At 41.3% G+C, this 10,682-nt stretch overlaps 1 protein-coding gene across 1 annotated transcript; it reads right to left on the minus strand.

The window, feature by feature from the left end:
- Nucleotides 1-3,591: 3,591 nt before the first annotated feature.
- Nucleotides 3,592-9,458, minus strand: LOC136365773 (G-protein coupled receptor 55-like). The gene is made up of 3 exons (XM_066326475.1): nt 8,799-9,458; nt 7,751-7,983; nt 3,592-4,833 (listed from the first exon to the last, which is right to left on the minus strand). The coding sequence occupies exons 2-3, from the start codon at nt 7,768-7,770 to the stop codon at nt 3,819-3,821; spliced, it is 1,035 nt and encodes a 344-aa protein (XP_066182572.1). The 5' UTR covers nt 7,771-7,983; nt 8,799-9,458; the 3' UTR covers nt 3,592-3,818.
- Nucleotides 9,459-10,682: the final 1,224 nt, after the last annotated feature.

Below are 10,682 nucleotides of genomic sequence, written 5' to 3' on the forward strand. Positions count from 1 at the left end.
GTCACTTTGGTGAGACATGCAGAAATCTACACTTTTAAGTAGCCTTGGTTTGTCTCCTGTTTGCATGTGTTTGAGGCAGGCTAAGTTGTGGTGTTGCAGAATAACCCCTGAGCGAAATACCACTGTGAGGTTTGGAGTGATGTCTCTCAACCTCCCAGCTCATGTCAGCTTCTTTTTGTGATCTAGAGGCTGCCCCAGGCAGGGAGATGGCTGCTCTCCTCACTTTGAAGTTTCCTGAATGCTTGAAATTACTTGATAGGACAAACGACTAGAGTGACATTTATTAAGCTTCCTTTGTGGTTGTTCATCATCACATGGAAAACTGTCTGGTTCATATTTTCAAGTAATGTATTTAATCATAGTGCAAAAATGTTGGACTGACTCTACAGGGCCCATGCCCATCTGTGCTCACTGTGAGAAGGCAGGAGACTAACAGTGCTTGGAGCTAGGCTTGGACCCTCCCTCTGGTGCCTTCAAGCTCCTAAATCATGCATCTTAAAAGCAGTGTTATGAAGGCTAGGAGGAGTTCATATATTAGATCCTGTACTTGATAATAAACTAGTTGAATGTCCTTTTTTTGATGCTGTTGTTGTTATAAATCTTTCAGAAGCAACTTCTTGGGCAGTGGAACTTTTCAAAAGGTTCTGATGGTACTTTTGTAGCATTAGAAATTAACGGAATGTCACCGAGTTCTGTGCTTGAGCAGGGAAATAAAGATGATATAACTCACCAGGCAAAGGGACAGGAAAAGAATTTGGGGAACAAATCCTGTGGTTTTGTCTGCTGGGAGTTTTTGTTTGTTTGTTTTAATTGGGGGTTGGGGTTTTTTCCCTTTTGTCCACACTGCTTTTATGGTCTTCTATCTTCCAGTTGTGTGAGTCTATAAAATAACAGCTGGAGGGATCACACTAATGGTTGAACAAATGCTAATTGTAGAATGTTGGAGTAATTTGCCATTGATAAAAATGCCCTCAAGAAAAATCATCTCTCTTCTATGTTATGAAGACCTGTGGGGTTTGGCCTACTTGGAGAAGTTTAATTGGCTAAAAACCAATTTTTTTTTTTTTTGTAAATATTCTCATCTGTGGCCTGAAATAGCCATGTCCAAAAAAAATTAATGTTAAATACAGCAGCTCTGCAAGGTCTATGGTTAATTATGCAATTGTGGTTTTGTTAAATTCACAGAAGAGGGAAGAACTGAAAAATTTTAAAGGCATTGTTTTTGATGTTTATTGTAAGCACTTGGTATTTTTTTTTTCTCACTTAGACAGTGCTTCTTTGACTTTATATCACGACTGAGACCTGAAGAGACCTGAGTATGTGAGGGGTTCACATTCAGGTTTCCATCACTTTTCTGTGTATTAAGAATAATATGAAGAGAGAAGAAACCACTTCTGTTGCACTGAACCTGTGTATCAGCTCAGGAAGATTTGGGTTTTAAAACATCAAATGCTTTTCAGCTTTATTCATCATCAGAATTACAGTGTATCTTCTCAAGCTGCAGAAGGATTTTTATTGCTTTGTCCTGCTATAAAAATTCAGCTGGAGATGCTCCAGACTTAACATTGTTTTTCCCACAGGAGCCTGTGTGTAAAATCCCGATTTAGAAAGAACTGTATTCTTAGCTGCAGGTCAAAGGCAGGGCTTAAGTGTATTATTTGAATGTAAGTTCATCTTGAAAAGCAGTGAATTGAAAGTAACACCTTCTTGCTCAAAAGACCTGTGTTTTTATGTGCTAAAAAAGAGTAGTATTGTGACAGGCTGTAAAATCATCACCGCTGGGCTTTCTACCTTCTTTCTCTTAATTTCATTTTAATTGAATTGCATTTCTCAAATTTCAAGCACGCTTAGTGAGGCTGCTCTCATTTACTTACACAACATGCAAAATTTAGACAAATGAAGTTACACATCAAAACACTTCAGGCCAACAAAGTGACACTGGTGGCAATACATGGGAGGAAAATAGTCCAGTTTAACTTCCACATTGTGTAGTCTGTGTTTGCAGCCAGGAGCAGACTGAGCCTTGAGAGCAGTGGCCCATGCTGTCCCCCACCACTGCCCATTATTGCAGCTTAATTAGCCCTGACTTTAATAATCCCAGCCTTGTGTGATAGGTCACAGTTGCTGCTACCAAGTAATTTTTAGGCAGCTAGTGCAGGTAGAGGAGATTTACATCCTGCTGTCAAATTGGGAAATTGAAATGTATTTTCAAATCATACACTTCCTAATGTACAGTTCATTTAGTAAAACTTCTTTCTCACACGCACATTTTGTCTGCAAAGTCATGTGAAAGGTGCAAAGAAGAAAGGTTAACCCCTACTGAAAACCTGTAAGTTTCTGAGTGCTCAAGGCAGTAACAAATAACGTTTAGAAAATCTACTGATGTGGAAAGCTCTTCCTCTTGCTCCTTTACAGAAAGCAGAGAAGATGATGATAAAAACCTTTCTTGGCCTCAGCTGTGGTCATAGTTTTAGTACTAACAAGTTTTAAAATATTCATGTTAGGCCCACGATAAGATATGTGCAGCTGCCTACTTGCACAGTCAATCATTTCTATGGGAACTGATGGACAGCAAATTGTATTTTCAAAACTGGATCCCTTTCTTTTTAATCTGCTACAGTGAGCAGGTAATTTCTTTTCACATTTTGAATGAAGAAACTGGCCCAGGAACTTGACTGCAAGCAGGTTTTCACAGCTGTTTTAGAAAGGCAATGAAAATTATTTCTGTCTGTGAAAGTGTTTCTCATTATGAGCACCGACCGTGTCGAGATAAGGGTACAAGAAATGCTTGGCTTAAATTGCAACAAAGAAACCTTTTTATTAGAGTCAGAACCAAACTTGGAAATGGCATTAGGGTGGTGACAACCCAAAGTGCTGACCGGAAGGGTTCAGGCAAGCCCAGAGATGTTTAGAGAGGTGTACAGTACAGGCTAGAAGGAATTCCCTGAGGAATGAGCTGGATAGAGCTGGTCCAATTTTCCAGCTGGGTGAGAGAATATCAATCACTCCCCAATCTTCTGTCATGCAGGGCTTGCTTTCTTAATTCCCCTGCTCCAAGAAGGAACAAGAAGACAGGCAGAAGAATTTCATACACGTGTTATATCTTTGATAGAAATGCACTGATGTAGAAACAAGGTTCAACACACTCAGTCTTTCTCTAAGCCTCGTATTTGAACAGGTTGTTTTGATTTACATGGGCAAAATCTGTTCTGAAATTGCAAGAGAAAGCCACGAGGATTCCTCAGCACAGGTAATCCGGGAAGTTTGTTGCTCGGGAATGGCTGGTACCTGAGCTAGTCCCTTGGATTTCTGTTCTGGGCAGCATGTCCTCCATGAAAGATCAAAAACTGCTGACCCTCATAACAGCCCTGGGCAGTCTAGGAGGCTTCCTGGAGGGAGGATTCACTGCTGGCCAAGCTGCCCAAAGCAGAGGACCTCCAAGAGTGACCTTCTGCAGAGTCATGGATACTGGCAGTATCTGGCTAGATACTGCTTTTTAACTGCCAGGATACCTTCTACATTAGAAAGGTTATGAATTTCTGTACTTGCCCTTAGCAACGCCTTTCTGATCACATATGTAAAGAATGCTGCTGCAGCTATGACAAAAGCTGGTGTTAAAAGACATTCCCATGATCTGGTTAGTTTTCCTCTGACAAGCTTTTCACATTTTGTAGATACTGTCAAGGCTAATGCTTCTTTTGGTGTCGGTCTGTCACTTTGCTAATGCTGGTTCCCTAATCTAACTTTTTTCTCCTTCATCTTTAAAGGGAAGTATGGAATAGATTTGCATTCACTGGAAAAACATTGTCCTTCTGTCCCTATGGCACTGTCGTTGTCACGTCAGGCACAACACTGTCAGTGTCCTGGCAAGGGGCATCCTCCCACTGCTGGCAGTCCCATCGCAGGGCACATGGCCTGAACACAGGACACAGCTCAATGACCCTTTTCAGGTGGGCTCTCTTACAGAATTCCTTGGCAGCAAAATAGTAGAAGATGGCATCGAGGCAGCAGTTCAGGTTGGCAAATGTCATGGACACCTGGAGGAACAGGCTGATGGTCTGCTTCATTCTGCAGCCCACGATCACGTGCTGCCTCACCAGGCACTGCAGGCAGATCCCAAGGTGGACGGGTGTGAAGCACACCAAGAACACCACGAGGTTGATGACGATTACTCGCAAGGAGCCGCTTTCTTCTGCATTCTTTTTGTCGTGAGTTTTGTGATTCCAAAGAATCCAGATGGTTTGAGCAGAGCAGAAAATCATCACTGCAAGCGGGATCAGAAACCCAAACATTTCCACAGAAACGATGAAGGGGGCACTCCACGTCTGGTCCGACATGTTGTGAAAGCATTTAATAGATTCCTCCTTGTGAAACACAAAAATTGGGATGCTGCAGATCCAAGCCACTGCCCAGATGAAGCAGCAAATCAAGACAGCCCACCTGGGGGATTGGTTAGCTCGACCTTCAAACGGGTGCCTTATGCAGATGTACCTGTCCACGGTGATGCAGACGATGATGAAGATGCTGGTGTAGGTGTTGACGAAGTAAGGAGCCTGTATGAGGGAGCACAGCAGCCCAGGCACCTCAGTGACAGAGAAGTACAGCTTTGGTGGCAGTGAGAGGAGAAGCAGGATGTCTGCCAGCACCAGGTTGATCATGTACACAGAGGTCTTGCTCTGCTTTCTCGTGAAGCAGCAGAGCACAATCAGGGCCAGGCTGTTGAGAACCAGACCAAGGATGAAGGTGGGGATGGAGATCCCCAGCTGCACAGTCCAGGCCATGTGATCAACGGCTGTAAAATTGCAATTCTCACTTCTGTTGGTCGTTTCTCCGCTGAAATGACAAAGAGAGAGGGTTGGAAATGTGTAAGATTTCCATTTTCCAGGATTTCCAAATGTGTCAAAGTCAATGCGCTGATAAAGCCAAACCAAGATACTTTCAAACACAATTCTAGAGTTTTTTGGTTTGGAGCTGGACACTTGGCCAGCCCTTGTCTATTACAGAAAGTGAAACTTTTCAAGCACAGAGCTTTCTATTTCCAATGTGACTGGCTTGATATGTTACAAAGTAGTTTGATTCTCAGGGGAAAGTAGTCAGCACCCACTGATTACCATCTCATGCAAGAGAATCCCATTCAGATATGGAGGAGACTGACTCCTTCAAACACATATTTTCAAAAACTCAAAAGATTACTGGGTATCTTTAATAATCTGATGAAATTTCACTAACACTTATGCTTACTTTTGTTGCTACACAGAAATTAATGAAATTATTATTCCATATTAAGGTATGTTGATTTGATAGCTGGGATTTTACTCGTATATCTGAATCCCCATGCTCCCATCAGTAGCTTTTGCTGATGTGCTTTTCCTGTACCCACATTTATATGATATTTTGGTTTTATACAATTCTTGTATCCAATGCAGCTTAAGAAGACTGATCTTTTTATCTAGGTGCAAAATGAGTAAGCGTGTTTTTTCACTTGTGCTTAATTTTTAGCATTGTTTAAAGTTGAGGGTTGTACTTCAAATTTTAACTGATTATTTTAGATAATCCAGCAAAGATTAGCAAGTGGAAGCCATGACATCTTCATAATGAAGTTCTTAAAAAATTAATTTGTCTTGAATGTTATTACCGTTCTTAAAAATATACATATGCTTTAACAAACTGTGCCTTAGAAGTGTTTTTTATAACCTCTTTAAATCAAAACCACAAAAAGTCCTAATAAAGCAGAAGAATTTGGTAGTTGAAGTTCCCAGTCCAGTTCAGCCAACCAAGTAGCTCAAAAGACATATTAGGAGCAAGTGAAGATGTTTTAAGAAGAGTCTGATCAAGAGGAGAATCTTTGCTTTGGAGGACGAAAAGTGACAACTCTTAAGCACTGTCAAATAGAGCCAAACTTTGCTAAAGAAACCAAAACCAACTAGTGAAAGATTTTTGTGTGTGTGTGTGTGGTGCTAAAATAAAATACTTAAAAAACCAGAGAAACAGAGAACAGCTGAGGAGATAGCCTTGCATTTTGCCAATCTTATACCACTAATTTCATAGGAATGCTGATGTTGTGCTGGAGGTCAGAGATGGGATGGCTTGTAGGAATCAGTGAGTGATAGTGGAAATAACTGAACACAGAATGCACTCAGAGATTACCATGTTCCTATTAGTGAAACAGTTATTTTCCAGCTCAAACTATAGAAAGAACAGGCAGGTAAAGCTGAAGGCTCATCCCAGTAACTGTTATGAAGTATGGATGTTATTAGTGTGGCTGGAAAAGGTTCAGTCTAGTCTATCTGCTGAAGGAGAGAGTGTCAAATGTGATTAAAGCAATTCTGTAACTGTTGAGTCTAAGCTTCACACAGATTTTAAAGAAAACTGTTAAATAAGTATTTGAGAGCTCTTACCAGACCCTTATCTTTGATGAACTATCTGCTTTTTCATGTAAGGGAAAGGCTGAGGATTTTAGACACTTGTGTTTCAGTAAAGTGTCCTAGAAACAGGTGAATAGCACTAGAAAAAATGGGGTTTAGAACAAGGGCTGTTCAGTGGGTAGGGAAATGGTTGCCTGAAAGCTGCTGAGGACTACAAACAGGCTGGATGCGGGTTACTGAGGGAATGCACAGCACTGAGACTGTCCTGGCTGTAGGAGGGAGGGTGGCCTCTGGGGAGAGGCTGGTTGCCATGTGAGCTGGGCTGTGACAGCGTGGTCAACTTAGAAAAGCTGGACCTTATCAGTGGACTTATCTGCCGGAGACGAGAGCAGAGAGAAAACCTTGGTTTGGTCATCAAGATGAGGTTAAATCCATCCATTTGAGCCAGGAACCTGTGGCAGCTACTTAGGAAATCATGTGGTCTGTGGTCTGTGAGAAGTGACAAAATCACGCAAAACACAGAGCTGAGCTGGTGCCAAGTGTACAAGGGATCACTCTGGGCAGATGCTGCTGTCACCGAGGGGCAGGACAGGGAAGGGGACATGGGAACACGAGCTTGAGTGTGAGCATGGCTGTCCTGTGACCAAGGGCACTCATCTACCTACCTGGGGAAAACATCAGGCCACTTGAAAGATTTGGGGGTAGTGACAACACCCCAGTGTCAATCCAGCACGTCGTGTACTTTGTAAATGTATCTGAAAATTGTGCAGGATGACTCTTACAAGCCTGAGGTTTGGTGCTGCTTTTATTGGATCTCCAGCTCACTGAAGGCCTCTTTGTAGAATTCATTGGCACCAGTACATGTAGCATTACTCCAGAAAATTACTCATTTCAAGAAAAGAGCCTTTAAATTGATAATTGTCTGATGGTCAAAAACATGGTGTGTTTTAATCATTTTAGTGTCTCAATTTTAAAATTCACACCTTGAGTAATTCATGGGAATTGTCGGCAGCTGTTCCAGCCTAAGTTATGTGTGTTCAGAGTTCACTTGAGCATTTTCATTGACAAATAACCCTGCAGTCATTTCAAAAACAACATCTTTACTGCATTGTCCAAATTATTAAGTAAACCCTGCTAATACTCATCCTGAAAGATGCTGAACTGTACCAGAGACAGCTTTCCTATAGAGCAGGCACTGATTAGAATCACAGTGGGTACTCACTAATCATACAGAGATTTCACTCTGCTCATGTATCCTCTGCATATGAGGATTTCTTTAGAGGTAGTGTGTGAAGCCTGTTTCCCCCTCATCTGCCTTTGCTGAGGAAGTCAAATTGCTTCTATTTCAGTCATTCTCAGATTAATCTGTGCAGATTTTTACTTACCACTGACTTGAGTTCCGCATGCTTGCAAACAGATTCTTTAGTAGGTGATTCCAATATTTCTTTCAAATGCTAAAACCAGGATTACAGATCTAGTTTTTCCAACTCCCTCCTTTCCACCTTCTTAAGTGAGGTACCACTTTTGCTCTTTTCCAGTCTTCTGAGGAAAATTTCTCTGTCCTCAACAGGTCTTTTGAAGGAATATCCTGTGGCTTTAGGATTGTTTCAGACAACTCCTAGAAACCAAAAGATAATACAAGAACCTGTAATTAACAGCACTGAAGAGAGTGTGTCTTAGCTGGTCCAGCCTCTGTGTCATCGCTGCTCCATTTGTTCTCAGTTTCTCCTGCTGAGGATTTTCCACTTCCTCTGAACTCATTAAACATTAATTGGGTTTCCCCAGAACAGGATCTTGTGTCTGAGTGAGGAGCAAAGGTGTTCTGACCTAGGAAATGGACAGCAAGATTTTACTGTAATAGCTCCACTAGTTTTTTGGGTTTGTTTTTTTTTTTTTTTTGCAGTACAGCAGAATTCATGGATGTTTCCTCTTTGCAGCTTGAGTCTGAGTTCATCTGGCTCTAGCTGGTTTTCACACAAATCTGTATGAGGGCACAGATTAGAGGTGTTACACTAAGAGTAGTCTTATCCATGAAAGCTTCATTAGCAAAAACATCCGTTGTTAATATCTATTTCCTAGAACGTTATTCGTGTTAGATATGAGTAATTCTCTTGTGGATGTACTGGAGAAGAGTAAGATGGCCCAGTGCAACAATGAGCAGCAGGTCCCTTTCCTGCCATGTATTTCATCTGCAGCTGGATAATTTCTTATCATTTTTATTCTAAATATTTTGATTAAAGCAGAACAGATTTATATTTATCACAAAAGCAGTAATGTTTCTGCTCAAAGCTAAACAACACTACACTTGATCTTATTGTTTGAACTTTAAAAATAACAATCAACTAACCAGCTTAAAAACAGCATCAGTAGCCAATGCTGCTATTAAGTTGTTGGAAAAATAATAGTCAATACCTAAAATAGGAATTATTTTACCTGAACCCCAGCAAGTGGATCAGTAGCATAGCTTCAGTCCAGGTTGTTCTACAGAGCATGAAAGCGTTTTCTTACAGACCGTGCCTTACCAGTTTTCTAAGCGGCATAACCAACCACATCCTTCTTTTTTTCTCTCTCTTTTTTTTTTTTTTTTTTTTTTTTTTTTTTTTTTTTTTTTTTTTTTTCCCCTGTCTCAAAATATACTCTATGCCTACTTATATAGGCAAGTGAAGGTGGGAAAAGTGTAAAGATTTGAATCCTCAGCTGTTTCCAGTCAATAGTCCAAATAGGGTGGGGAGGAATTCCTCTCTGAAGTCAGGAGGTTCTGCCTGGCCTTTATCAGGTGTGATGCAGGTGAGAGCTTTTGTGAGTTTGTGGTGGCTACCTCCGAATTTCCAGTTATTCCTTCAGCTGGGGAGGAGCTGGAAAGTGGAAAGTTGTAGGGGTGGTTGTAATAAAAACAGGGTTTCTTCCCCCAGTTTCTGCTGCATTTGCATGCTGGAGGTCAGTAGTGAAGCACTCAGAGGCCTCCGAGAGCTACAGCTACTTCCACACACGCAGCTGTTGAACTATTTAAGGGGCATGTGCCAGTTTTAGCCAGTTCAGGTGTGTGATTCATAACTGCAAGCTGCCAAAAGGTTGTTTATCTGTGAGAGGACCGAGGTGCACGGAGCAGCAAACGAGTGCCTTACACGGCAGTCACACAGCAGCCAAAACACACTTTTCTTGAGATGAGCTTCTACAGCTTTCTGGAACCTCTCTGGGTGAAGTGTGAAACTCACTTGCTAGTGCTGACAGCCCCTCTCCTGACTTGTGGACATGCTGCAACCTTTTGTAGAAAAATACAGAAAGAAACCCAGCTTTAAGTGACAGTTTTCAAATTGCAACCTGGCTTTGGAGGTAATTTCATCTTTCTGGACAAAAAGTAGCATCAGCTTTCATACCAGAGGAGTAAGAGGAGAAAAAAAAACCTTGCAATTTTCTTCCTGTCTCTTTTAAAAATGAGATATGAAAAAGAAAAAAAAAAAAAGCAGAACCCCAAACAAAGTTTAGGTAAACCTCCTCAGAAAATTCCGTGGCAGAGGAAATGAAGGCAATATGATTCATAGCATTTAGGAAACACATTCTGGAATTGGGAGGTTTCAAGGGCTTTGCAACTTCTGTCTTTTTAGAACTGTGGTCTACCTCCAACTCAGCAACAGACTGAAAAAAATCTGGAGTCACAGAAAGAAACTTGAGAGTGCAACTAAATACTAGCAGAAAGCAAACATCCTATGATTCTGAGTGACTTTTCAACAAGTTATTTTGTGCCATGTTGCAACTGAAATGGAGTTGCTGCTTTAATCTCACCACAGGCATCCTCCACACTTAGCTTAAAAATTAATTTTAATCCTTTGTGCTGCCTTTGCTCCCAGCACTAGCTTCATTCCTTGTGGCTCTGTGGACTTCTGTGACACTCAAGTGTCATTTGTAGCATCAGACCTAGACAAAAAATCATCATTTCTGTATACGTTTGCTAAACTGGCAATTTTTTTGTGATACATGTGGGTTCACCACTCACAGGCGAGCAAGTCATTTGTTGGTGTGTACATAAATCACCCTTTTGCAGGTTGGCCTCTTTGGCTTAAATGAGGACAATTTCCATCTAGAGCATATTGAATGAGGGTAAATTCTGAATGACTCAATCCCAGGCTGGCAGACACATCATTGGCTGAGAAATTAGGGCTTATTTCCCCTGTCCCTGGAGATTGCTTTGGAAGTTTCTCAGGTGCTGTACAAAAATACACTCCACATGAATGATTTCAGTGAGTCCTTTGTGCTCCAGTGCCTTTATCACCCAGCACTGCTGCTTGATAAATGCTGTATTTTGGGAATCCAGGTGAC

The sequence above is a fragment of the Sylvia atricapilla genome, chromosome 10 (genome assembly GCF_009819655.1).
Source record: "Sylvia atricapilla isolate bSylAtr1 chromosome 10, bSylAtr1.pri, whole genome shotgun sequence".
Classification (NCBI taxonomy): domain Eukaryota; kingdom Metazoa; phylum Chordata; class Aves; order Passeriformes; family Sylviidae; genus Sylvia; species Sylvia atricapilla.